This window comes from Odocoileus virginianus, chromosome 23 (assembly GCF_023699985.2).
Source record: "Odocoileus virginianus isolate 20LAN1187 ecotype Illinois chromosome 23, Ovbor_1.2, whole genome shotgun sequence".
Lineage (NCBI taxonomy): Eukaryota > Metazoa > Chordata > Mammalia > Artiodactyla > Cervidae > Odocoileus > Odocoileus virginianus.
The window spans coordinates 7554487-7582303 of record NC_069696.1 but is presented as its reverse complement, the minus strand read 5'-3'; the positions used below and the strand labels follow the sequence as shown (position 1 = coordinate 7582303).

General features: G+C 56.3%; 2 protein-coding genes across 4 annotated transcripts in view; one reads left to right on the top strand and one right to left on the bottom strand.

Moving 5' to 3' along the window:
- The window catches only part of SYNGR1 (synaptogyrin 1), a 125352-nt gene extending 116764 nt beyond the window's left edge, over positions 1-8588 (bottom strand). The window contains exon 1 of the mRNA XM_070453354.1: positions 8497-8588. Within this exon, the coding sequence (XP_070309455.1) occupies positions 8497-8505 (9 nt within the window). The 5' untranslated portion in view covers positions 8506-8588. The remainder of the gene's footprint in view (positions 1-8496) is intronic.
- Positions 4611-26935, top strand: PDGFB (platelet derived growth factor subunit B). 3 transcript variants are annotated; one of them, XM_020881713.2, is made up of 7 exons: positions 4611-6984; positions 15281-15377; positions 17657-17746; positions 18888-19096; positions 20390-20531; positions 24846-24999; positions 25503-26935. In XM_020881713.2, the coding sequence occupies exons 1-6, from the start codon at positions 6922-6924 to the stop codon at positions 24971-24973; spliced, it is 729 nt and encodes a 242-aa protein (XP_020737372.1). In that variant the 5' UTR covers positions 4611-6921; the 3' UTR covers positions 24974-24999; positions 25503-26935. The 3 variants fall into 3 exon arrangements, with proteins under 3 accessions (XP_020737372.1, XP_020737367.1, XP_020737379.1); XM_020881708.2 differs by having other exon boundaries at positions 4612-6984; positions 25354-26935; XM_020881720.2 differs by having other exon boundaries at positions 4619-6984; positions 24849-24999; positions 25354-26935.
- The last annotated feature ends 882 nt before the right edge of the window (positions 26936-27817 follow it).

The following is a 27817-nucleotide window of genomic DNA, read 5'->3' as shown; positions in this document are numbered from 1 at the left end:
TCCTAACAGCGGTGGGGGGGGATGGGGGTGTGGGTGGGTAAGCTGAGGCAGAGAGAGAGGAAGACCAGGACTGGACCATGTATACCTCCCGTGTGCATTTCCTTACGATGCCTCTAGGGTCCACTGCCCAGTTCATGACAGCACGAGGTTTCTTTAGCCAGGGGTTCAGACCAATGCCCACCAGAGGGCCCTCCCTAGAGAGCCGTGGAGCCGGGCCAAAATCTGTGGGTGAGTGAGGGCGGGGCCCAGGTAGACTGGGCACTTACATATCTTCCTCTTTGCCTGACCTGGCAGATGGGTGTAGACATCCAGAGAATGACGCTGGCCCCGGCTACCCAGGTTCAAATCCCAGCCCTGCCCTTCCTCCTCCCTGCCCTGGTGGAACTGCACCAGATATTGGTGCTCCCATCTGTAAAATGAGGTGATCATGGCTCCTCTCTTAGGGCTTAACTGAGTCAATACACCTGAAGGGCTTGGAGCAAGCTGCCAAGGAAGTGAGTGCCACGTAGACATTTGTTCTCATGAATGTTGATGAAAAATCTCTGACTTTTACACTGCAGCTGGCTTCCCATTGACAAGTCCATTATGTTTCCTGCAGTGACAAATATATTCCCCTGGAAAGCTGGTGAGGGTCTGTGTGCTGTTGTAGTGGTACCCCCACCCAGAGGACTGTCTGTTACCTGCCTGTCCCATCCTTTCCAGAATTCCTAGTCAAATCTTCGGCATCCAGTGGCCAGGACACCCTGGTTTGTAAAGGGCTGGCTAACCCAGAGATAGAAGGCGGCTTCCCACCCTGGGGTGCTGGGCGGGTCTTGGGGGCCCACTGCCCCCTGCCCTGCCCAGCCTCCTTCATCTGGCTTGTGTAATTTGTTTACTTTTCTATGTGTAAAATGACATGAAAAGCTAGGCAGCTGTGATCCAGGCCACACAGGGAGGCATCATGTATCAGGGCGATGGCAAAAGTATGGGCTTTGGCATGACAGCTCCGGATTCAAATTCTGGTACAGTGACTTCCTTGCTGGGTGACACCGGACAAGCTAGCATCTCTCTCTGACCTTCACTGCCCTCTCCTCCAGGTATGAACACTATGATAAGAGCACCAGCCCTCTGGGAAGTGGGGAAGGACTCTGCCAGTCGTGTTCGTTTGCGGCTGAAAGGGTGATCTTTGCTGTACTTCTCTGGATGCTGTCAGTTTAGGTAAAGCTCCGGCTCAGGGCGAGTGGTCCGGAAGTGAGGCTGTCTCAGTGATCAGGGTGCTCCCGGACCAGCAGGTGAGCAGCAACATGCACAGTGAGAGCGGACCAGGTGCCAGACGGGGGTTGTCTCCCAGCCTGTCTGGCCTGGCTCCCCTCACCCTGGGGGGCTTTACTCCATTTCCAGCCAGCTTCCAGGACAGGTACATCAGAGCTGCCCGTCCAAACATCCTCTTCCTTGTCTGCAGACTGGAGGAGCTAAAAATGCATTGCCTTGGCCCTGGGAAAACAAACAGGACGCTTCCCTTGCCTTTGTCTACAGGACACAAGCCCCAAGGCCGCAAAGGCAGTGAGGTGGGCTGCTCCAGGCTTCCCTAGGCCTGCGGGGGCAGGGGCAGGGGGCGGGTGTCTGTCTCTGCCTTCTTGGGGTCTCTCCTGTCTCCCTCACCGCCTCAATGGCCTGAGCCTCAACCAGGGTGGGAGGTGTCTAACAGGATTGGTGAGGGCACTATATGAGGACAAGTTCCCCCCACCCAGGTCACATGCTGTGGCTTTGCCAGCTGTGGGCTCCTAGCCCCGCCTCTGGAGTTCACAGGTGGGTGTGTGCGTGGACACATGTACAGCTTAGAGTGACAATAATGCACACAGGGTCAACCGATGACACTGCTGGACTGCCGCTCCTGCTCTCAACACTTAAGATGTATTAACTCATTTGACTCTGTGAGGTGATTACGACTATCATTCACATTTTACAGATGAGGAAACCAAGGCTCAGAAAGGTGGGATGACTTGTTGAAGGTCACGAGCTAATACATGGTAAAGCGGGGCTTTAAACCCAGGCAGTCTTTGCTGGGAAGCCTTGTCCGCTGCCCTTGCTAAGTCTGTTTCCTGATCTGTAAGATGAGCACATATGTTGTAACACTTCCCTCCCAAGGTGACCGTGAGGGCAAGACAAAGGCAAAGGCCTTGCCATCAGGGAGGCAAGGGACTGGCCAGTGAGGGGGTCTGGGGGAGCCGATGGCAGCTGCTGGGTGCAGGGGCAGAGGACGCACTTGGCCATCACTCAGCCCGGGCTGGGGTCTCAGGCCATTTGTGGCCTGGTCTTGGACCATCCCCAGCTTGACGCTCCAGTTCCTCTTCCATTAAGCTTGGAAAAGCTAACTTGCCTGGCAGGGGGACTTCCAGGGCTCCCTCTGCAGAGCAGGAATGCCCAGGTCACGCCGTTCCCATCCTTCTGGACTCGAGGGCACCTGAGGGTGGGCTTGAATCCAACTCATTCCTCAGTCCCTGGTCCCCACTCCCATGGTATGAGCTGCTTTCAATGGATGAGAGTTTAGCTTGCTCCAAACACAGTCCCCAAAGCCCCCAGCTTTGGGCAGGCCCCCTCTGGCACTATTTGAGGGCTTCAGCCGCTCAGTTTTCCACTTGGGTCAGACCTATTTGGGGTGAGGGGGGATGAGAATTATGGGAGTGTGACCTCTACCCATCATAATCCACTCCCAGCCCTCCTTGAAAGCCTGATTCCTCAGAGGTCCCAGTGCCAAAGATGGGCTGGGTTCTGCAAGGGGGTGCCCCTCAGACATCTTGTGCATCTCAGTTTAGAAGCTTATGTTCCAAGCTCCCTCCCCAACTTTTTCCACCCTTCAGATGGAACCAACAGGTCAGGAAGAAACAGGTAAGATGTTGACTCATTTATTTGTTTCTTCAACAGATATTTATTGAGCAACTACTGTACAGCAGGAGCTGAAATGGGTGTCAGTCTAGTAGTAGACTGATAAAAGGGCAATGACAATACCATGGGGGGAGGGTTCCCTGGTGGCTCAGATGGTAAAGAGTCTGTCTGCAACGCAGGAAACCCGGGTTCAACCCCTGGGACAGGAAGAGCCCCTAGAGAAGGAAATGGCTACCCACTCCAGTATTCTTGCCTGGAGAATCCCATGGACAGAGGAGAGTGGTGGGCTACAGTCCATGGGATCGCAAAGAGTCACAACTGAGTGACTAACACGTCCACTTTCAATACTATGGGGGACATGCTGTGGGAACCCAGAGTAAGCACCAAGCCTGGGGGCTTCCTGGAGGAGGTGTCGGTTAAACCCAGCCTGTCAAGAGAAAAAGTAGGTGTTCTTCCCCCTCCCTGCCACGCCCACATTGATATGGTGCTTGCTGCAGGAAAAGGGCTCTGCTCAGCATGGCATTCAGGCCCATGTGCCATGTGGTCCCTGCTGCCTCTGCTGTCGTCCCTGTCTTGCCACTTCTAACCAGTGTGCAAAGCCATTTTAAACTGGAATGATTTAAGCCTCCCTAACTCAAGAGCCTGGCGGTCCCAGAGTGCCAGGACTGGCTCTCCTTCCTCATTCCATTTCCCAGTGTTTCACACAGGGCCTGCATGCAGTAGGTGCTCAATGATGCTGCTCCCAGTAGCCTTCCCCCATCACATCCCGCTTCTGAGGCTGAGCTGTGTGCTCTCCCTTCTTGCTCCTACAGGACTTTGGACTTAAGTCAGAACTCACCTTGGTGCAGCACTCTCAGCTGGCAAGGTGCTTTCGCAGGGGTTTGTGTGTTTGATTTGGCGTGTTTGTGTGTTTGAAGCTCATCAAAGCCCTGTGTAAGGAGTGTCGTTGCGGTCATAGCCATCACCTGCCAGGACGCAGCACAGCATGGTGGTTTAAGCAAGTGTGTGAGTGCAGCAGCTGGATGACCTGAATTCAAGTCCTGACTCCAATGCTATGTGACCTTGAACTCTGTGGCTATGTGACCTTGCTTCACTGACTCCATTTACAAGACAGGAGCGAACCTATCTTACTGGAGCATTGAAGATCATATGCAGAGTAAGAAGAACATTACCAGCCATAAGGACACCTCAGTCCTAATGGTAGCTATTGTCAATTATAAAGAAGGATACAGAAGGTCAAGGTCAAGGTCACCTAGCTGTCCAGTGGAGCAAGGAAAACTCTAAGTCTCCAGACTTCAAACCTTGGGTTTGGGGATTATCTTCCCATCTTCCCCACCCCGTTTCCCTTGTCACCCTGTCTTCTAATTTATCTGTTTGTGCCTCTGTCTGTCCTTCCACATGGGGCTCTTCCAGAGCAGTATCAGCACCAAGCCGTCTCCCCAGTGCCTGGACGGTGCCTGGCCACTGGGGGACTGTGTTGAAGGAATGATGCATTCCAAGTACCAGGCATCCTGCTCTGTGCTTCCACATGGATTATTTTATCTGTGCTTCCAGACCACTCTATGAAGTAGATAACAGTTCTTCTACAACTGTCTTGAGCTCCAATAAAGCACTTATCGGTCTGGATATATGTGAATACTTGTGAATTCATCATCCCCAGCCAAGACAACAAATGTTTCCACCCTCCCCCCTCCAAAATGTCCCATGCTTCTTGGAAATCCCTCCCTCCCTCCAATTGTAGATTTCTCTCCAGTTTCGAGATAGGGAAGGAAATCGAGGGACTGAGAAGTTAGACTTCCCAGAGACACTTGGTCAGCAAGTGACCACGCCAGTATTTGAACCAAGATGACCCGTCCCCAGCCAAGCTGCCTTGGCGGTAATGGGAAGAGAGTGGGAGCGTGTGGCAGTCTGTAGAGATGCCCCCCTGGGAGGTTGTCCCTCCTCACCGCCCCTGCTCAGGTCCAAGAAGACAATCTAGGAAGAGACGGTGGGTGCGTCTCTCAGAAGGGTGTGTGCACATGTGAGAAGCAGGCTGCCACCCCATAGGGATGTTTGGGTACAAAGGGCAGACGACAAAGACAGCACAAGGAGACCAGATAAAGGTGTCCTCAAGCCAGGAGCGGGGCAATGCGGTGAGCCTGCGGGCCTCTTGGTGGGTGCTGGGCTCTGCGTGTGAGCGTGTGACTCTGTGACTGTGACCGTGTGACTGCTGAAGGCAGGGACATAGCAGCTCCTGGAGCTGGGGGGCGGAAGGTGTTAACTGTATGAATGCTGGTGTGGGGGGGGCGCCGGGGCCTCCAACCTGGGGGCTGAGGGAGGTAGTAAACATCAGAGTGATTGGAGGAGCATGATGGCGGCCCTACAAGGATGCTGCAGGGTTGTGGGATTTGTGTGACTTTGCAGTTCAACAAATTCAAATTCAGCCAATGCCGGCAGCGCCTGTTGTGTGCCAGGCAACCGGCTAGGAGGAGACGAGCGCATCAGGCTTTTGGCTGCATGGTACGGGGATGCAGGGTTTGTGTGATCACGTTGTGGCTGGTTTGGGGCTGGGTGCTTTTTGCCCTTTCCAGGCATTAAGTCCTCACAGTCCGCCCACCCCACTTTGAGGCGAGATGGAGGAGCACAGAGAGGAAGTGACTTGCCCAAGGTGACCCAGCTACTCAGCACCAGGCAGGATTGCAGAGCCTGAGTCCTTCAGCACCACGCCTGGGCTAGGGCTGCAAACCTCCGGTCTTGGACGTGCCGCCTTGGAATCCTGCAAGCCAGCGGCTTGGGAGACACCCTGGCCCCCAACCACGTGGGCTAGAAACCAGGCCACAGACACTGCTGAGGGGCCCAGCGTTTGATGGTCCCTAGTTCTCCCTTGCCAGGGACCAGATTCCTGGGCAGAGGGGCGGCGGGGCTTTCGGAGACCCCCAAGCGCCCCCTCGCCGCCTCAGGCCCTCCTGGAGCTCTCCCCACCCTCCCGGTACTGACTCTCGGCCAGAAGAGGAAAAGCTGTCTCCACCCACCTCTCGCACTCTCCCGGCTCCTTTATAAAGGCCGGAACAGCTGAAAGGCTGGCAACTTCTCCTCCTGCCTCCCTGTGCGCCCGCAGCCTCCCCCGCTGCCTCCCCGAGGGCTCCCCTCTGGCCGCCAGCGCCCATCTTTCATTCCCCAGATAGAGATATTTTGCGCGCACACACAGACACACACGCGCAAAAAGGGGGAGAAAAAAAAAAAGACAACCCACCCTCCAGCCTCGTTGCAAAGAGAAAGCCGGAGCAGCCGCAGCTCGCAGCCCGCAGAGGACGTCCAGAGCGGCGAAAGGGCGGGCAGACGAACCGACAGACTCGCGCCGCGTCCACCTGTCTGCCGGGCGCGGCCCAGGGCGCAGCGGACACGCCGCGCGCGCGGAGCAGCCGTGCCCGCCGCCCGGGCCCCGCGCCAGGGCGCACACGCTCCGGCCCCCCCCACCCGGCCCGGGCGGGAGTTTGCACCTCTCTCTGCCCGGGTACTCGAGCCGCCGCTGCAGAACCAACTTTGGAAAAAGTTTTTTGGGGGAGACTTTGGCTTTGAGGTGCCCAGCTCTGCGCTTTCCGACTTCAGGGACCTTTCCAGAAAATGTTGCAAAAAAGCTAAGCCGGCGGGCAGAGGAAAACGCCTTTAGCCGGCGAGTGAAGACGAACCATCGACTGCCGTGTTCTTTTTCCTCTTGGAGGTTGGAGTCCCCTGGGCGCCCCCACACGGCTAGACGCCTCGGCTGGTTCGCGACGCAGCCCCCCGGCCGTGGATGCTCGCTCGGGCTCGGGATCCGCCCAGGTAGCGGCCTCGGACCCTGGTCCCGCGCCCAGGCCCTCCCCAACCCCCCAACGACGGAGCCCGGGCTGGGGGCGGCGGCGCCCGGGGGCCATGCGGGTGAGCCGTGGCGGCGGCTGCAGCGGCCTGAGCGCCTGATCGCCGCAGACCCGAGCAGAGCCCACCTCCCTCCCCAGCCCCCGCCCCCCACCCTGGCCGCGGGGGCGGCGCGCTCGGTCCACGCGTCCGGGGCCCCGCGGGGCCGGGCCCGGAGTCGGCATGAATCGCTGCTGGGCACTCTTCCTGTCTCTCTGCTGCTACCTGCGTCTGGTCAGCGCCGAGGTGAGTTGCGACGGCGGCTGGGGCTGCTTCGCTTCATTCATTACCCCCATCCCTGCCTCCCGATCGCCCCCTCCTTTCGCTGCAGTGAACTTTGGACCCGTGGGCTTGGCGGCGGGCGTGAGGTGACCTCCGAGGGCTGCGACGCGAGGTCCAGGGGGTGCTAGGCTCTAAGGGGAGGGGGCAGACGTGGCTTTCTTTTCCCAGGAGGGATCTCAGATCTCCGATCTTTTAAGCGTCAGCGGAGGAGGTGTGTGTGGTCCTGTCCCCCACCCCTCCAGGAACCCGAGAATAAGCCCCTTCCTAGCACAACCGAGAGGGGTGGGGTGCTGCCTAGGCAGCAGGCAGCGCGTCCTTGCGAGCCCACTTCGATTAAGCTTAGGTCCTACCCAGGACCCGGCTTGCCCCGGAGGTGCGAGCTCGCGCACCGGCGGTAGCCACGCCAAGCTTCGGCTGGCGTCTGCCAACTACCCCAGCTCCTGCTCCCGGTCGGGGCGGGTGCCCACCGGGCCGTGCAGGTCTTGCCCGGCCCCAGAGTGCAGTGACAGAGCCGCTTGCAGTCTTGGGTGCGGAGGGTGCAGAGAGAGGTCTGGGGCACCTGGGCTGAGGGGCGGGGTAGGGGCTCGTAGGGAATCCTGCCCCGATGGTGGTGTGTGCCTGAGGCCGCGCCACACCTGCGCCCGCACCCTGCGAGAGGACGCACCTCTCTTCCCCCGCTCGCAGGGTGCGGAGCGCGCCGCCTCGAAAAGCCCCGCAGCAAGGAAGCTGGGATAGGGAGACGTCTGCGGGAGATATCAGATCGTACGGGTCCCCCGCACCCCTCCCAGCCTCACGTAGCAGTGAGTTGGCAAGTCTACCCGGAATCCAGGTGGGAAAGGGGGCGGGGCAGGTAGGAGGCGCGAGGTGCCGGGGAGGAGAGGGCGGCGGTCCGCGCGCCGCGCCTGGGTCCCGTCCCGCCAACGCTCGGCTGCGGCCGGGAGCCCGCACCTCGCCCGCTCCCGGGGGGAGGACTGGCCGCTCTCGGCCTCCGACGAGGCGCAGGAAGGAGGCGGCGGCAGCGAAGGGGTTAAGGTGAAGAGCTCCGAGGCCGCGGCCGGGCCTTGGGCCGCCGCCAGCGCAGGTTGTTTTGACCGAGGAGGAGCCGTCGCCGTCTCCTTTTGTTCTCGGGGCTCCTCGAGGGCCGCCGGCCGCCCGCCCTGGGGCCCCGCCCTTCCGCGGCCACCCGCCCCCCCACCCCCACCCCCGGCGGCCAGCACCCGAGAGGGAGGACGCGGGGCTCGGCCCGACCGCCTGCAGGCCCCTCCCGACGTCCCCTCCTCTCCGCTCCCGCAGCCCCCCGGGCCGCGGCCAGCTGTTGGGGAGGGGGGCGCCGGCCGGCCCCAGCTGCCGCCTTGCCTCGCCGCGGGGCCTGGGGGGCTGGGCCCGGTGCCAGGGCGTCCTGGGAACGGCGGCAGCGCCCCCGCCTCTGCTCTCCGCAGCCCACCCCGCCCGGCCCCCCGACTCGCGCTCACTCACCCCACGCATGCACACTCTTGGCCGGAGGCGATGCTGCGCTCCGGCAGGCGGGCGGGTGCGCAGAGCGACGGGCACGCACTACCGCGGCCGGGTCGCGCGCCCGCCGCCGCCACCACGCCCGTGCACACGCGGGGCACACGCGCGCGCACCGCATACACACGTACGCACGGCCCCTGAACACGCAGCTTCAGCACACGTGCGCGCACACCCACGCACGCACACAGGCACGCAGGGCCCGTATATCCGCCCTGTACCAGGTGCCCACCCCCGCGCAACAGGTGGCCCTGGAACCTGGTCACCTCTGCAGCCACCCCGTTTCCTTCCTGGGTCCGATGAGGGAATGGAAACAGGAACCCTCCCGTCAGGTCCCGGCTCCACAGCACGCGCTGGTTTTTGTCTGGTCAGGTCAGCCCGACGCCCCTCAAGCATGACCCCTCTGTGGTTGCTTTTTCAAACCATCCTCAGGTGGCTGAAAAAGATGTTGGTGTGACTGGGGGCGCTGTGATGTCCAGAGCACTTCTCCCTGCAGATAAGCCTGGCTTTGAACCTCCAGCCAAGACTGAGGGCCCTGAACCGCTGAGGGGGTTTCCCATCCCTGACGGCTCAGTCGTCTTTCCCTCCGCAGCCGGCTCTGGGGAGGCTGGGTGACAGCTGGAAAAGGCCTCTCCCGGCCTGCCCTTTCCATTTCCAGCTTCATCCAGCACCTCCTCCTCCTGTTCCACGACTCCATGGGGGGGTGTGCCTGGTGGGAGGCTACGGCCAGGAAGCTGGTGCCTCTCCCCTCACTTGAATCACAGCATCCTTGGACGTGGTCTTCAGGAACTCACGGTTGTGTCGTGCTTTGCAGTTTATGAAGCACTTCCCTGCAGAGCCTGAGTAAGCCTCAGGAGGCTCTGAGGGAGGAGACCCAAAGGGAAAAGGGGAAACCTAGTGACATGGGAGCCAATCCAGGAGGGCTTCCTGATGGAGGTGGCCTTGGGGTTGGTCATGTCCCCTGCATGACAGCCGTTGGGAAGGAAGGGTAGGGAGCTCTGAGGTGGGGCCTGGTTGAGGGTCGGCTGAAGTCCATAAGGTCTCATCTCCATTAGCTGAGCTGGCTTCCGGGAGGGTGACACTCATTGTCATGTGATGCCTCTGGCCTCGGCACCCTTCTGCCAAGAAGTAAAGGGCCCACAGACCTCCATCACCCAGCTTCTTTCTTATTTGCTAATGGCCTTACTTAGTGGGAGACTGACTTGCTGGAATCTCCCAACCCTAGAAGTGTCTGCACGATTAGGATCAAACAGAATTTGAAGGCTCTGGTGCAAGACCTAGGAACAGTGTGTGTGTGTGTGTGTGTGTGAGAGAGAGAGAGAGAGAGAGAGAGAGAGAGAGAGAGAGAGAGAATTTTATTCAGCAGAAGTAGTAAAGAAATACTTGCCATGGGCCTCCTAAGACCCTCTCAGAATCTTCCCTCACCCCCCCCCCTTCTCCATTGAAATACCCCTTCTAGTGCAATTATCTTCATTCTCTGATTTATTTAGTTGTTTCTTAACCGTTTTTCCTCACTGGAGTGTAAACTCCACTAGAGAGCTTTTGTCTTGGTCACCACTGTCTCCCCTGCTTAGAACGGTGCCTGGCCGTGATGGATAATCTGTAAATATTTGTGGAGAGGACAGTGAATCCTTGAAAGGGGGAGGGAAGGACCGGACATGTGTCTCGGGCTTGCTAAGTGCTTTATAAACACGGCCTCATTCCGTCCTCACCCAGGGCAGCCCAGTACAGCTCTCCTGCTCTCCCGCAGACATCTTACATTTGAGTCCCCCCTGCACCATCCCCCAGTATTGAAGGACAAGCATGTCTTTCTTTTCCGTGTCTTGGGACTTGAACTGCCAAGATTGGACTGGACGGAGGGGAAGAAACAGAAGGAAAATGATATACAAACAGTTCTGGGTGTTTTGAGCTGGGCCTCAGTTTCCACCATCTAAAAGTGAGAGAGGGAGGGAAGACTGGATTAGCTCAGAGTTCCCAAAGAGAAGCAGAATTACTTGGCTGCTTGAAAATGCAGATTCCTGGGCCCCACTGGTTGCTGGGAGTTGGGACCAGGGTGGTGGTGGTGGTGGCTGGGGGCAGTGATTGCGGTGGACTGCCAGGGTTGTAATTGCTGCTCTGGCCTCTCTCTTCCCAGTCTAACAGTTCTTCTGCTGGAAGGAGAGGAGGGAGCCCACTGGGGGAGCTGGGCTAACGCAATAGGGATGGAGGAGTGGGAGGGTCCCAGGAGCTATAGGGCAGGGAGATGCTAGGTGGGAAAGGCTGATTCTAAAAGGCTTCTATGGTCTGCCCAGAAAAGGCTTCTTCAAAGGGCTTGGCTTTGGCATCAAATCTAAATCAGGCCTGAGACTCTCAGGCAGGCGGGTGCTCCGAGGCCTTCTTCCTCTGCCAGCCACTGACAACGCCCCTGGTTGCTTGGGCCAAGCCCTTGTCATCTCCCACAGCGGAACTGCAGGCAGCCTGGCGAGTGTGTATCTGTGTGCGCGCTGGGGCCCAGGCAGAGGGTGGGGTCCAAGCCCCTTTAATCTGCCAGCCTGGCTGAGAGCAGGTAATTCACCTGGCCTCAGCCAGCTCGTGCCCTTCCTACCTCTGCAGCTGGCGTTGGGGGTGGGGTGGGGTGGGGTGGGGAGGAGGCTGTTTGCTTTGGCTCCCGAGGCTGGCTGTGCCCCAGCTGCCTTCTCTCGCCACGCCCTCGCCCTGCCAGGAACCCCAGGCCTGAGATCTGGGACAGCTTTATCAGGGTGCCAGGCCTCCTTTCCCATTTCTGAGGGGGAGCTGCCCACCTTAAGGAGGTTTCTAGAACCTGTGCCCAGGAAACCCAGGCTCTGGGCTGCTCACCCTCCCATGCCACGAGGAGACTCTGACCCCAGCAGGTGCCCTGAGTACCCCCCAGGGCATCGCATCCTGGAGCAGACCACAAGGCAAAATGTCCCCACCTCTCAACCACCCCCAGCCCCGGAAGGGACCCACCCACCAGCCTACAGGGCCCCCCCAGCAAGTGCCAGTGTGGGGCTCAGGTGTCATTTCCTGTGGTCCACACAGTCACATATCTCCCCTGGGTGGGCAGCTTTCCACCCACTCACTGTTAGCCTCAAAAATATCCTACACTGCTGGCCCCACGCATGCGTGCTGCTCACTGCTGCCCTCAAGGAGCCACACAGAAGGAATGGATGCAGACCACAGCGGGGCTCATTAACTACCCATCAATCAGTTGGCTGCTCGGCTAGGTCTGATTCCACCTCCGAATTACCCTGGCGGGTATTGTGAGCTCCATTTAAAAGATAAAGAAGCTGAGGTTTTAGGTTGTTAAAAGACTTAACTCCCGGACTTCCCTGGTGATCCAGTGGTTAAGACTCTGTTCTTCCACTGCAAGGGGCATGGGTTTGAACCCTGGTGAGGGAACTAAGATCCAGCATGCCGCAAGGCCAACAAATAAATAAAATACTTACTCCAAGAACCCAGGTTTCCATGACAGCTGAAGCCTTTGCTTTTTTTTTTTTTTTTTTTGTCTACTACAGAGCTTCTCCATCTCTGCCCTGTGCATGTTTGGGGCCAGAGAATCCTATATTGTGGAGGCTGTTCTGTGCATAGAAGGACATTTAGCAGCCTCATTGGCCTCCACCTACTTGATACCAGCAACATTCCTCTATTTGTAACCACCAAAAATGCTTCCAGACATGGCCAGTGTCCCCTGGAGGCCCACTAGCCCCTGGTTGAGAACCACTGCTCATGACACACACAGGGTGGGGAGCCGACAACTGAGGAGCACCTCCATGACGCTGGGAGAAGGGGGGTCTGCTCTGCCTCTTAGGAGCTCTGCAGACTTGTAGCTGTTTACTTAATTTTTCTGAGCCTCAGTTTCCTCACTTGGAAGATGGAAAGAAAAGCAGCACCAGCCTTTTGGGATTGGTCATTGGTACAGCATTTAGCTCAGTGCCTGCCTTGTAGTGAGCACTTCATAGACATTAGCTGTGGTGTTAGTATCAAATGCAGGAGCTCTCAGGGCATTCTGGGCATCTGGTGGCCAAATTACAGAAAGCACGTGCACGAATCACCTCTCTACTTAGAAAAACAGTGGACTCTTTAGGAGGCTGGGTGCTTGGGGAGTGGTCCTCCTGGTGGAGGGGGTGGGAGAATCATACAGAAGGGAACCCCAGAGAGAGGGGGAGAGTCCTTCATGCATTTTACTAGCATTTATTGAGCACCTACTGTGTGCTTCTCCCACTTTCCCAGTCTCTCTCCCAGACTCTTCCCCTCTCAGGCTGGGAGATTCTGGGTTTGCTTCCATGAGATGGCATCTTCTTGGCCTCATTGGCCAAGTCAGGAGCATCTGCTAGGCTGGTTTGGGGACCTGCCTGCTCTGCCATTGCTGGCAGCTGCAGCCAGCACTCTGGGGGCAAGGAGGTCTTGGCATGAGTGCTATGTGCCATTCGGTCCTGGGCCATTGGGCCCCTCTCCTGGGAAATTAATTGAATCATTACTCCACAAGAAGCCAGGGAGACCTGGCTGGGTACCCCACCCTTGGCTTTCCTCTCCTGCTTCTCTAGCCACCCCCAGGCAGGATGAGAATTGAATCAAATGTCTTCAACCCCTTCTATTCATAGCTGAGAGCCAGGACCAGAGAGGGGCGGTGGCCAACCTGAGTTCACTGGACGGTCAGTAGCAGTGGAGGGGGAATCCAGCTCTTTGGACTACCCGCTCTGAGACAGACAGAACCCTCAGGGGGAATGGCCTGCTTTGGGCTTCACTGGAGACCAGCCCTGCTTTCCCTTGCATGAACTGGGTCCTGTGTTCACATCTGGAGACCAACAAAGGCGTGGTCTCTCTGGGTGGGAGGAGGCAGGGCAGGCTGGAGATGGGAAAGGCAAGTGCAGGCCAACCGAGCTGACATCCTTCCCATCTCACTCGCATCATCTGGTTTCCTGGCTGTGCAGTCGTGGACCCCAGCTTCCAGCCAGGCCTAACTGCTAGACCCTCACCCTTCTCTCCCGACAGCCCTAGGCACCAGGCAGGATTGTAAGCTCCACGTTCAAATGAAGGAACTGAACTCAAGGCTCTTAAGGAATTTGCTTTGAAAGCATGGTCGCGCTCCACCCTGGGTCTTCTGGTTCCAGGGCTGACTCCAGTGGCCAGGGCTGCAAGCGCAGCCTGGACCCTTAGATGAGGAAATGGAGCTTTGGGGGAGGCTAAAACCTCATCAATCACCAGGCTTCTCACCAACCTTTCTGGGAGCATCCCTGGGACTGGCCACAAGGCAGGATGATCTCCTTCACCTGTCAGGCAGGGAGAAGGCAGCACTTTCTCAAGGCAGCCTGTGCAGAGCCTCTTAGCACTCCATTGCTCGAATGTAGAGAGAACTAGCTGGAGCAAGAGCGCCTCTTGTCTTAATCTGGGGAAACTGAGGCGGGAATTGTGTTACCTAAGGTCAGGCAGTGGTAAGTCCTGTCTGCTGATACCCTCCCTGCGGCTCCTCCCACAAGACAGGGCCCTTCTGCGTGTTTGCATGTGCACGTGCGTGTGTCTGTAGGGATGTGAGTTCAGACCTGCAGCCGATCTTGCACATTTTCTTTGCCCAGAGACACTGATGCCCAGGCTGCTTTTCAGCCTCTGTTCTGCCCTCACCTCTTTCTTAAGACCTTTGCCATCAGCCCCTCGGGTCTCCCTGGACCGTGGGGGAACATGGCCGTGACCTTCCGATGAGGGCTGCTGTCATGTTATCGTGGGACCTGAGATTTCTCTGGAGGAAGCCCAGCTTCAAACAGGGCCTGTTAAAGAGCTTATTAAGTTTCAAGTGTTTTTGGTGGCAGGCCAGAGGGGCTCTAAAAATAGGATTTGGTTGGGCATGGGGCACGGGTGAACTTTCAGGTTTCCTGGCCGTATCTGAGGATTCCCTTCTCTCCTCTTCTGAGTGAGAGGCTAAACAGATAAGGCAAGTACATGCGGCCTCCTGAGACCATCCAACTCTTCAAGCACTTATTAAACACCTTGTGTACCCAGGAGGCCGGGAGTATGGGCTCTGCCATCAGAAAGACATGGATTTGAACGCAGCTGCTGCTGCTGATAATCGGCTGTAGGACTCTGACAAGGATGTTGCCTTTTTGAGCCTCGTTTTTTTTTTTTTTTTTTGAGTTTTGTTTTAAAATTAATTAGAGGATAAGTACTTTATATACTGTGATGGTTTTTCCATCTGTCAAATGGGGATAATTCAATCTCCCATGAAAAATGCTATCTGCCTTTAGCTGTCAGGTATGGAGGGGAAGCAGAGAGAAATCAGATTGTTGGAGCCTCTGGAACCTGTCGTGTGATGGGGAAACAGGTCTGTGTGTGTGTGTGTGTGTGTGTGTGTGTGTGTGTTAGTCACTCAATCATGTCTGACTCTTTGCGACCCCATGGACTCTAGTCTGCCTGGCTCCTCTGTCTATGGAATATTCCAGGCAAGAATATGGGTTTCAAGGGGAGACAGATACATATGGTCAAATCTCACTTTAAAGCAAGCTGGGGTTCTGTTTGGGTGAGAGACACAGATCTGAGCTGGGTCTTAGAGACTTGGTCCCAGGTTCCTGTGCTCCTGGTTGTCCAGCCTGCCCTCACCCCACCCCCACATGCCTTCATCCTGGCTGTCCACTTGCCCTTGGCCAAGGGGCCCTGTGGGAACTTCCCATGGGAGGGAGTGTGTGTGTATGCTGGGAGAAGAGGGCCATGGCTGGAAAGCCCTTGCTCTCAGCTCACTTGGCCCCCCATCTTTGCCTGGCAGGGAGACCCCATTCCCGAGGAGCTCTACGAGATGCTGACTGACCACTCCATCCGTTCCTTCGATGACCTCCAGCGCCTGCTGCACGGAGACTCCGTAGGTAAATTGAATCCTCACCCAGAGCTCTGGCCCTTCGCTGAGTCCTGAGGAGCCACGAGGGGCTGGGCAAGGACATACCTTCTTCCTTAACATCCAGAGGACCAGAGGCCTGTGGCTGCCTGGGAGGGCTTGGCCACACCTGTCCAGGGCAGGGCTGAGTAGGCCGGCGGGTTGCTACCTGGGACGTGGGGCGTGGCGAGCGAAGCTCCCACATGTGGCTCAGGCGGGGTGCAGAGGGCGGAGTCCCGAGAGGAGGGGGCGGGAAGAAGGTGCCCAGGGCATCTGCTGAAGGTCTATCCAGGTGTGGACTCAGCCGGGGAGGGTGGGGCAGGAGGAGCCATCTCCCTGCTCCTCTGGCCGAGAGCCCAGTCTCCAAGGTCTCCCAGGGACACCTGGCCTGGACCAGTGGGCAGCCCTGCCCATGCCCAAGAGCGCGCCCAGCTCATGGGCACGTGCTTGGTGGCACACACGTGGCGCGGCTGACGGGCTGGGTCGGGAATGTATTTATAAACGCTGTCTTCAGAGCAAATTCCTTTCTATTCTAACCTCTGGCCTGTTCCCTGGAGCCCTGGTCGGCACCCCCCCTGCACCCCCAGCTCCCCTTCCCTCTGGGGTTTTGTCTCTTTGTCACTTTGTAATCCTTGCCCAGACTGCTATCTACGGGGGACAGCATTTCCTGCCTTTGTTTCCTCTCCCCGTTGGGCCCCTGGCTCCCTCTCAAAAGCATTGTCGGGCCCTTTCAAACCCGCCTGTGCCGGGGGCTGGCGAGGCAGGCGGGAGGGGGACCCAGCTGGGCCCACCTATTGTTCACCAGGCCCCCACCCCACGTCTCCCACACCCCTCACCCCATGCCCGACTGGCCAGCCCTGGTCAACACAATGGGGCAACTGCCAAATTTAGCCTTTCTGCTGTTTCTTTCCAAGGCCCTTGGCCCCCACCCTCGGGCAGCCCCTACGTACCCCGGGTGGGGGTCAGGATCTCCAAGATGAACCTTTCAATAGTGGGTCTGTTTCAAGGCAACCATGTCGCTATTTTTTTTCCTAATCAACTTAACCTTTCCACAAAGCACATCTTTTCCCCATCTCCTCCCCACCAGGGACATTCCAGAGATGGTAGAGAGAAAGGAAGGGAGTGAGAAGGACAGACAGATGCGCTGACGCAGGAGCAGCAGATTAGACGGAAAGGCACCAGTTAGGGCATGGTCTTCTCCGAACAAGACCCACCTGGGAGTCTGCACGGATGAGCAGGGAGCTTTGTCTTGGGCAGGGCCAGCGGGCTGGGGAGACAGAGGAAAAGAGGTGAGGTGCTGTGTGAAGCGGGCAGGAGCTCGTCCTCCATGTCCCCGTGGTTTATTTGCTGACCCTTGAGCCATCGGAGAGATAGAAGGGGCTGCCCACGATTCTGCATGGACCTCTGAGTCCCCTGCAGCTCACTTCCTGCAGCGGCTTCCGGCTGCCTGCCGTTGCTAGAGAGAGAGATGCCTTCAAGGCATGCCGATGACACCGAGGTGAGGGCCGCCCAGGCTCGAGAAGGGAGCTGTGGTTTGTGACTTTAGGAGAAAATGGACAGCTGAGGGCAGACATGGGGCACAAGGTTAGAGGGAGAGACTGGGGTCTGGAGAGAGACTCCTGCCCGAAAGGGGGCAGGGCAAGGGCACCCCTACCCCAGCAGACCTAGCTCTCCACCCTTCTCTCCATCTCTGGCCCCCACCCCCCACCCCTCGCCTTCCCTCTCTCTCTCCCGCCCAACTGCCATTGTCCGGGGCTCCAGAGGGGCTGCGTCCAGGGCACGCTGGTCCCTCCTGGGGATGCTGGGAATTTCTCCATTCAGCACTTCCTGTGGGAACTCTGGGCGGAGGGGCACTGGAAACTGGCCTTCGGAGCTCTGGGTCCTCACCCTGCCCTGGAGACCAAGGAGGGTTCTCTTACAGTAGCAAAGGGGATGGGTTATTTTTAACTCCATTGACATGGGTTCTGTCCAAATATGTGGTGGAAGGGCTGGGAGTGGGGCTGACGATCCCTTGGCGATGCAGTCAAGGGCCCCCCGCCACCCTCTGAGCCCTGCGGCTTCCCTGGCGTTTGTTTGCCTGGAGGGGCCCCCTCCTCAGAGCTAGGACCCTGGGGTGTACGGGGAGTCAGAAGGGGACACTGTTCTCTGGAGTGGTGGTGGTCCAGTGGGCGTGGGGGAGGGGAGCCATCCTCCCACCTGTCCTGGAATCCCCATCAGATCCCGGCCTTGTTCCGGCCAGCAGTTTTCAGTGTGGCTGACCTCCTCTTACAGATGAAGACGGGGCTGAATTGGACCTGAATTTGACCCGGTCCCATTCTGGAGGCGAGTTCGAGAGCTTATCCCGTGGGAGAAGGAGCCTAGGTAAGACTGAGGGTGACAGTGATGGCCCCGCAAAGGTGGGAGCTGGGGACAGAGAACCAGGGACGCAGCCAGTCCTAGCTGGAGGGCCGGCTCCTTCATCCTGAGGCTTGGGAAGGCGTGGAGCTAAAAGTGTGTAGCCATCCTTAAATACCCTCTATCCAGGCGATGAGTCATCGTTCTCCCCTCCCCCAACACACGCTCTTTTCTCCGTATAGTTCTTTAAAACCTCTTTTGTTCCTTAGTTCCACCAGGGAGGTAGATATTATTGACCACATTTTACAGAGTTGAAAATTGGGGCCCAGAGAGGGTGAAGAAGCAGCCCGAGGTCACACAGCTAGCAAGAGGTGATGCGCGTCAAGCATAGGAGGATGCAGGTCACTGGGTCGACAGCAGCATTTTTAGGGAGGCAGGTGTCCACTCTCTGTCTCCCACACTCCTCCTCTCTGTCTGCCTGCAATCCCAAAACGCTGTGGACTGAGGCTGGGACCCTGCCACATAAGAATCAAGTGGCCTGGGTTTCATTCCTTACTCTGAATTTGGGCAGCTAACAGCTCTCAGAGCCTCAGGCCCTCTGTATGTGAATGACAGATGGCAGTTGCCCCAGCACTGACTGTCAGTCTGCTGCAGTCCAAGTTTCACTCCCATTACTTGTTCAGTTGGCAAGTGCAGGGTAGGCAGGGTTTTTGTCCCATTTCACAAATGAGGAAACTGAGGCTTGAAAAAAGCAACAAGATAAGACTGTACTACAGTGTAAACAGCAGTGTAAGGTAATACACAAGTAAGGGCCACACACTGGGCAAACTTACAAATGTGTGAAATCGTAGAATAAAATGGTGGAGGAACTGACATGTGGCCCAGATCAGCACTCTTGGAACGATCTAAATTGATCCTGATAGTGGTTCTAGGGTGTAGATCTCAACCCCACTTTGGAGATGGGGAAACTGAGGCCTTGAGCCCATCAGCAGCCTGCCCAAGTCCCATGACTGGTAACCTTCCAATCCGGGGTTGCAGGAGGTGGGATAGGCCTTGCTGCTTCTGAAGGTGAGCCAGTCCTAGAGGGGCTCGGCCCTGGGCTCTTCTACTGGCTAGGGGGCCTCTGGACAAGTCCACCCCCGCTGAAGGAGGTCCCTGCTCCCTCCAGGTTCCCCGACGGTTGCAGCAGAGCTAGCCATGATGGCGGAGTGCAAGACGCGCACGGAGGTGTTTGAGATCTCGCGGCGCCTCATAGACCGCACCAATGCTAACTTCCTGGTGTGGCCGCCCTGCGTGGAGGTGCAGCGCTGCTCTGGCTGCTGCAACAACCGCAACGTGCAGTGCCGCCCCACACAGGTGCAGGATCGGAAGGTGCAGGTGCGCAGGCCTCGTCCGGCCCGGGGTGGGGGTGGGGGTGGGCACAAAGGCCTTCCCAGCGGGCTCCTGGGGTCTGTCCTGAGAGGGTCCCTCCAGAAAGGGCCGACAGGCGTGGGGAGGCCGCCCATGGTTGCCCGGAGCCCCCCAGGCTGGGGTGACCACGAGCCACAGACAAGCCCCCAGGTAGATAAAATCCCCAAATGTTCCTGCAACAGACAGGTCCGCTAACATACGGGACACTCAGGGTGTTCTGGGCAGCTGTTCAGCTTTTCCCAAAGCTCTCCCCTAGACAGGGATCTCCATTTTCTTCCTTCCACAGAGAAGGGCTCGTAGGTGCCCCAGCATCTTCAGCACCCACTTATCTCCCTTCAGCAAGTCATGTCTTCACCAAGGAGGGCACAGAGGACCCCCCCACACACTCCCCAGACAGCAGGCCCTGCAAGAGCTGGGGCAGCCCCTAGCAGAGAGTCAGAAGGCTGAAGCCTGCCCCTTTGCTGGAAAGATTGGATATACACTGGGATTCAAGGGAAATTTTAGAGCAGAGGCCGTCCTCGGAGCTCCTGGTCTCACACGGGGCAGAGCAAGGCCAGAGAAGTCTCTGATTCACATGGAAAGGTTTCCGCACCCCTCTGGCCAGCCTCGCCACAGCAGCTGCTGGGTGGTGGGCATATCTCCCCAGGGCCCAGGACCCCTACCTCCTCTTGCCAAGTGTTCTGCCTCCTTACCATACTCCCCGCCCCTGTGGTCAGCCGCAGCCTTTTCTTGTGTCCCCCTTCTATCTCAAGTCTGGGCCCTGGGCCTGAGATGACCAATGTCACTCTCTACCCCGGCGTCCACCGCCGTGGTATCTCCTGTCCCCAGCCCTGCCAGCTCTATGGATGGACACCTGACAGCTGGCCTCCCCCTTCCCGCCTCCCTCCTGGATGAAGCCTCCCCCTGCTTCCTTCCAGACAACCATCTCCCCGCCTCTGCCGCAGCCCCTGACCTTGGCTGGCGCTCCGGGAATGAGGATACCACCGGCCCCACACTCAACCCGGAAATGCCTTTCTCCCTCTCTGGGGGATCCTAAGGGGACTGCCGGAGGCCAGGTCGGGAGGGCTTGTTTTGATGGAAAAGCTACGAGGAGGGCAGAGGGCAAAGTCCTGCCATTGTTCGGGCTGAAGTGCCTGCCTTGCCGCACTCTGGGCTTTCGAGGAAAGATGGCCTCAGGGGATGCTGAGCAGGCAGGCAGCTCCCTTGGGCCCCAACCCGTGTGGTCCCCTTCAGAGGCACTTTGGGGGTTCTGTCCTCCAGGTGAAAAAGATTGAGATCGTGCGGAAGAAGAAAATCTTTAAGAAGGCCACAGTGACCTTGGTGGACCACCTGGAGTGCAGGTGTGAGACGGTGGTGGCTCGAGCTGTGACCCGAACCCCGGGGAGTTCCCAGGAGCAGCGAGGTAACTGCTTATCCAAGGTCTGCCTCTCATTGCTCAGCCCTACAGCCCCCTTTTCCCATGGCAGCTGCTGGGGGCACTCAGGGAGAATTGGCTCAGGCATGCCCCTGGGTAAATTCACCTGAAGCTTTTCATAACACTGACAACAGTCCGGATTCCTCCACTGCCTGGGAGGGCTTATGGGAGGATGTAGCCCCAAGCTGGTCCTCTGTCCTTGTTGCCAACCAATGCCCCTCACTTATGCCACCCCAGCCAGGGTGGCCTCATTGAGTGGCGAGGTAAGTTTCTGCCTCAGGGCCTTTGCACATGTCAGTCTGGGTGAAATTCACATCTCCTAGCTCTTCCCAAGCCTGGCTCCTATTCTTCACCTGGGTCTAAGGTCAGAAGTCACCTCCTTCTAGAGTTCTGCTGGCCACCCCATCCAGAGCAGCCCCCCTCCCAGTCTTGCTACCACAGCCCCCTGCTTTGTTTAGTGAGTGCATGTAACGGTGGGAGGAACCATGACCCAGATAAGAGAATATCCCTTGCATATATCATATTCAGATATTTGACAACTTGTCCTGGAGATGAAAAATTAAATTAATTCCTTGTAGCCTTGATGAAGGAATTAGGGGCAGTGGGAAAAATCACCATAGAGAGATTTTAACTACGTGTACTACTGGTAAAGAACCTGCCTGCCAATGCAGGAGACATAAGAGATGCAGGAAGATCCTCTGGAGAAGGAAATGGCAACCCACTCCAGTATTCTTGCCTGGAGAATCCCATGAACAGAGGAACAGGCTACATACAGTTCATGGGGTCACAAAGAGTCGGACATGACCGAAACGACTAAGTACGCATGCATGCGGTTTGACTTAAAGAATTGAAATGGACTGAAAAATGATCTGGTCCAGTTGCCTCCTCTACATTATATGGAAGAGATGCCTGAGGCCTAGATAGGCTGAGCTCTTGCCCAAGGTCACACAGCCAGTTCCAGGCAGGGTCATAGCTAGAATTCAGGTATCCTGAAGTTTTGTTCTTGGCTCTTCTCTCACCCTGACAGCTGTCACTGGCTGATTTCTTCAAGTATTAAAAAATGTTAGAGCTAGAAGTGACCTTACAAGTCCCTCCTTCAATGTTACTAACATGGCTACTGGAGCACAGAGAGGTTAAGGGACTTAATGAAGGTTGCACAGCAGCAAAATTGAGCCTGGAACCCAGGTTTAGTTTGGAGTTCTTTTGACTATGTCAAAGAACAGTGCTATCTTTTGTGCTGTCTCTTCTCCCCCGGAGCAAAATAAGGATTATATGAGACTCATTAAGTTAATTAGTATTGTTGTTCAGTCACTGAGTTGTGTCTGCCTCTTTGCAACCCCATGAACTGCAGCATACTGGGCTTCCCGGTCCTTCATTATCTCCAAGGAGTTTGCTCCAATTCATGTTCTTTGAGTTGGTAATGCTATCTAACCATCTTATCCTCTGCCATCCCCTTCTCCTTTTGCCTTCAATCTTTCCCAGCATCGGGGTCTTTTCCAATGGGTCGGCTCTTCACATCAAGTATTGGAGCTTCAGCATCACTGAAGCTGAAGTGAACATGTGAACAGCATCACACGTTCCAATGAACATTCAGGGTTGATTTCCTTTAGGATGGACTGGTTTGATGTCCTTGCAGCCCAAGGGGCTCTCAAGTCTTCTTCGGCACCACAATTTGAAAGCATCAGTTCTTTGGCACTCAGCCTCCTTTATGGTCCCGCCCTCACATCCATACACGACTACTGGAAAAACCGTAGCTTTGACTACACGGACTTTTGTCAGCAAAGTGATGCCTCTGCTTTTTAATATGATGTCTAGGTTTGTCATAGCTTTCCTTCCAAGGAGCAAGCAAGCGTCTTTTAATTTCATGGCTGCAGTCACCATCCACAGTAATTTTGGAGCCCAAGATAAAAAAAAACCTGTCACTGCTTCCACTTTTTCCCATTCTATTTGCCATGAAGTGATGAGACTGAATGCCATTATCTTAGTTTTTTGAATGTTGAGTTTCAGGCCAGTTTTTTCACTCTCCTCTCTGACACTCATCAAGAGTCTTTTTAGTTCCTCTTCACTTTCTGCCATTAGAGTGGTGTCCTCCGCATATCTGAGGTTGTTGATATTTCTCCTGGCAATATGATTAGATAAGCATAAAAAAAAAAATCCATGCAAGTGACTGTTTTGATTTTCAGTAACTTTCTTTGGTTAGGGGGCAGGACAATCTCACTGTCATTTCTTACTAACAAGCCCCCTGAAGGCAGAGCCATCTCAGCCTCTTCCTCCTGCGGTCAGAGCTGAGCTGAGGCAGGGATGCCCTGGGAAAGGCTGATAATTTGACAGCTTCAAACTGACATACATTATTTGTAGAATTACTATGGCAAGTGCTTTCTATTCAGGAAAAATTATATTCTTCTTTATGTTTAGAATGGGGTTCTCTTCCCTGCCTTTGTTTCAGATGATTTTCTAAACCGGTTTCTTAGGAGGCATGTTCAACCACTTGCTATGTAGGTCTTGCCATTTTAGTTTCACCATTTTGGCCCTGGGGGACAGTTCCTCTGGCAGCTGGCGATGTGGCTCATGTGATGGTCAGTGTCAGGCCTCTTGGGCTCAAATCTGTGCTCTGTCACTTATGAGCTGAGTGATGACCTTGAATTTGCTCAGGTTTTGCCCAGCCTAGCGTCCTGCTGATGCTCAGTGTCTGGCCCTTCAGTGGCCCCCTTGGGCAGCCTCCCTTAGGAAGGATCTGAGACCCACCTGAGTCCCTCAGTTTTGCATTTGCTGCAGTGGGATACGTGCCTCATGGGGACTTGTGTTTATGAGCTGGAAGGTCAAGCGCTGGCCCCCAGAGAGCTGGATGAGCCAAGGGGGAAACTCAGAGGCTCCCAGGAAGAGGTGAGCCTTGAATTTGGCAGAGAAAACTTTCATTTCCAGGCTGTCTACCTAGCAGCCCAGGAGGAAGAGAGACAGAAGCGAAGTGCTAACCTTGACCAAGACTTTCAGGCACAGTGATTTACAGCCCAGTGATTGAAAGCATGGATTCCAGAGGCAGATCCCTGGGTTAAAATTCCAGACTTTCTGTCTTGGTTTCTTCATCTGTTAACTATTCAGATCTCTGTCTGCAGTGAGGAGGGATAAGCTTAGAACTCTGCCAGGTGCGTGGTAAGTGCTAGCTAAGGGTTTCTGGTGATTTCCATGCATTATCTCCTAACCCTAGGAGGCCAGGGCAGCTGTTCTCAGTTTTAAAGGTATGGGAATTGAGGCGCAGAGAGTGTGCATGGCTTTCCTCAAAGCGTCCAACTAACTCCTGGGAGAGCCCAGTTTGGATACAGGTGGTCTGGCCCACCTTGTTTGCTGGCGGTGAGGGCCAGGTAGACCACAGGTACAGTGGAGGCAGAGGACCACGTCCCTGGAGGGAGGTGTGGTTATGCTCAAAACCTAGTGGCTCCCATCCCATGGTCGGCCATCCCATGACCGACCAGAAGGGGCTGAAGTTGGTGGGAGGAAGCCTCAGTAGGAGGTCAAGCCGAGGAAAAAAGAAACAAGTGAATAAGAGCAGCTGCTGTTTTTGCTGATCACTTCTTCTCTAAACTTCATGGCTTAAGACAATGGCCATTTTCTGTTCTCTGGTCTGTGGGTTGCCTGGGATCAGCTGGGTGGGCCTGCTGACATCTCTTATGGTTGCAGTCAGTTATCTGGAGGCTACACTGGGACAGCTGGGCCTCTGTCCCTCTCCCTGCAGTCCAGGGCTTCTGCTTACCCCATGGCCTCCACAGATGGCATCCCCAGCAAGGGAACCAGATTTCTTATGTGGAGGCACAGGGTTCCCCAAAGTGCAAAGGTGGGAGCTGCCAGGCCTTCTTAAGGCCCGTGTCTGGACCTGGCCAGTACCAGTCTGCCTCCTTATATTGGTTAATGGGACCAAGTCCAGGCCAGGTTCAAGGTCATGGAAACAAGGGCCAGTGTCAGTGGGGTGATGACATATAACTTGAGGCCAGAATTCTTCTGCTTCTTTCTGTTGGCCAGCATTCTATCAGTCATTCCTTCCATCAGTCCTATAAAGTGGACAGTCTGTTATTCCCATTTCACAGATGGGGAGGCAGAGGCATAAAAGGGCTCAGTCATTGTTCCTCAGGTGCAGCTGGTGAGTGGTGGAGCTGGGATCCAAACCCAGGAGGTCTGGTCCCAGGCCCCCTCCCCTTCGCCTGCAGGACCTGGGGAGGTCTGCGGCAGACCTTGGTCACGGGGGCATTGCCAAGCCCTAACCTCTGCTATTCTCATCCGCTTGCTAACCAGACCTTTCTTCCTCTCAAGCAGCTAGGACGCCCCAAACTCGGGTGACCATTCGGACGGTGCGAGTCCGCCGGCCCCCCAAGGGGAAGCACCGGAAGTTCAAGCACACGCATGAAAAGACGGCGCGGAAGGAGACCCTCGGAGCCTAGGGGCATCTGCAAGAGAGTGTGGGCAGGTGAGGGCCAGCACCCTGCTCTTTCTCCCCGGCCTGGGCTTGGGCTGAGGCAGGGCTGAGGGGAGGAGCAGTTCCCTAACGAAATTCAGGCTCCAAGCCTTGATCCCCTCTTGCCAGTTATCAGTGGAGTTTTTCCATGAGGCAGGTTGGGTGAGGGGATGGGGGTGGGGGGCCTGACCCATCTGTGTCCCAGTATGTCCTAAAGGATTTGGGAGGTCTAAATCTCATACCTCCTTGTCCTGAGTGCTGCTGGAAATCAGGGACAGCTGGTCGACCCTGCCCCTGGTTGCCTGTGAGCGTGGGATGGAGCCCCAGGCTGTCTCTGACCCCCGTGTCCCTCTGCTTGGCCTACAGGGTTATTTAATATGGTATTTGCTGTATTGCCCCCATGGGGTCCTTGGAGTGATAATATTGTTCCCCTCGTCCGTCTGTCTCGATGCCTGATTCGGACGGCCAATGGTGCTTCCCCCACCCCTCCACGCGTCTGTCCACCCTTCCACCAGTGGGTCTTCCCTCAGTGGCCTCCAGCGTCTTGCCAAGAAGCTCAAGAAGGAAATGAAGAACCTGGACTCCATCGCCATCTTCCTCTCCTGACCTGGCAAAAACAGGATAGAAGTGCAAGAGAGACTGATGGGGTCGCTGTTGGGAGAAAGGGGCTTCCTTCCCCAGTGCTGTGGACTGGCCTGAAACCCTGTACGTGGGCCTGAGGACCTCTCAGCATGGCCCACCTGGTCCCTGGACCCCCAGCCAGCTCTGATGGGAGCACCCCTAGGCCGGCCAGGGTACTCATACTCCTGTGGCTGAGACCACGTGGGGGAGCATAGACTGGAGAAAACCCCCTCCTGCGGTGCCCAGGCCCGGTCGTCTCCCCTTGGTCACCTCTGCTCACAGTGACCTCCTTTCATTTAATATGTTTGAATTATTGGAAGACGTGGACTCCTCTGGGCAGGTGTGGCCAGAGCACCAGGCAGTCAAGTGCCCTCTCAGACGGGTTAGAGATGAAGTTTGCTCCGGAGGTGGATGTAGGTGGTGACCCGGGCATCCACTGCCTCCTCCCACTCCCCACCCCAGTTCACTGTTTCCTGTTTCATCTCTCTACCTCCATCCTGTGTCTCCTCCCTTATCTGCTCCACCAAGGGGCTCTTGGACCCCTTATTGAGGCCCCAGATAACCCCAGTCACTGCTCTGTAGGACAGAAAACCAGGGGCTAGAGGGCAGCAGGGGGCCTGCCCATCATATCCCAGCCCAGCCAAGACTGCCATGTAAGGTTGTACAGGGTGTGCACTGCACAAGGACACTGCATGTGGGGATCCCAGTTCACACACACTATCGACATGGCCAATTTGTGTATTTATTATGACAGTTTTTTTGGCAAATGGAGGGATGCTTTTCCTAATTGACACGAAGTCTTTGTGTGGACTGGCTGTCTCTGACCCAGCCCATGACTTGGAGTGGTCAGACAGGAGTAAGCCCTTGGAGAGGGGCAGGGAGGCAGCATTTGTCCATGTGGCCTCCATTTCCCCAAGTCCTCAGCTCAAGCAGTCTTCCCTTCAGGCAGGTGTGAAAAGCCCAAGAGAATGCTCCAAGGGAGGGGGCAACCGTGCTCCATGCTCCTGCTCACACCCCTTCTCTTAGATCCTTTTGAGTTCCAAATCTGGTGGCTCCTCCCAGGAAACCAGCTCTTGGGCTGGGAGTGGGGGAGTAAAGGGAAAAGATCCCCAGGGCCCCCTAGGGGTGGGGTCTGACCTCCCACCTCCCTTTCCACCTTCTACTGCACTTTTCCCTTTTCCCCGCTGTCTCCCAAATCTGCTTCCTTCAGTTTGTAAAGTCGGTGATTATATTTTTGGGGGCTTTCCTTTTATTTTTTAAATGTAAAATTTATTTATATTCCGTATTTAAAGTTGTAAAAAAAAAATAACCACAAAACAAAACCAAATGAATCCGCCGGAGATCTGTCTGTTGGCACTGCGTGTGACAATTACCCTTTCTGCATTGGCAGGATTTGCCGACAGCTTGCGGCGTATTCCTCTCGCTCCCGGAGGCTTGGGCGCAAACTCACGCACACGCACACATACACACGTTCACACATATTTGTGTGCACACGCCAGCCTGCTGCTCTGAGGGAGGCCTCTGGGAGTGGGTGAGAGCCGGGCAGCCCACTCTGTACAGCTAGGTCCCGCGGCAGCTCGTGACACCTGGGCCCCACATGCCAGCCCTGTGCCCGTCACTGGCAGTGAAAAGAGATGAGTTTCTCCAGCCTGAGGGTCTCTACAAAGAGAACGGATCCTCAGCATCACGGGGTGGGACTGGCTGTGGGTGGGGAGGCCCACTGTGGGGAAGGCTGGAGGAGGTCCCTGAGGAGTGTGGGGTTTAGAAGGAGCACAGCTCAAAGTTGGGACTGGGGTCTGGTCTTGGTTCAGCCCTTAGCCAGCTGTGTGGCCTTGGGCAAGTCATAGACCCTCTCTGGTTAGAGCCCCATCTGAAGCGCAAGAAGATGAGCAGGAGACTTGTGGTCTCCAAGGTTCAGCTGTGGGGCTGTGTGCTTTCCCTCATCCCTGAAGACTTGGGTCTGATTCCATGAGAAAGATGCTAAACACATCTGGGTCTTACCTGCTGGCAGACTGTGTGTGCTCAGTCGTGTCCTACTTTTTGGGTCTCCATGGACTGTAGCCCACCAGGCTCCTCTGTCCATGGAATTTTCCAGGCAAGAATACTGAAGTGGGTTGCCATTTCCTTCTCCAGAGGATCCTCCCGACCCAGGGACCCAACCTACATCTCTTGAGCCTCCTCAATTGGCAGGTGGATTCTTGATCACTGC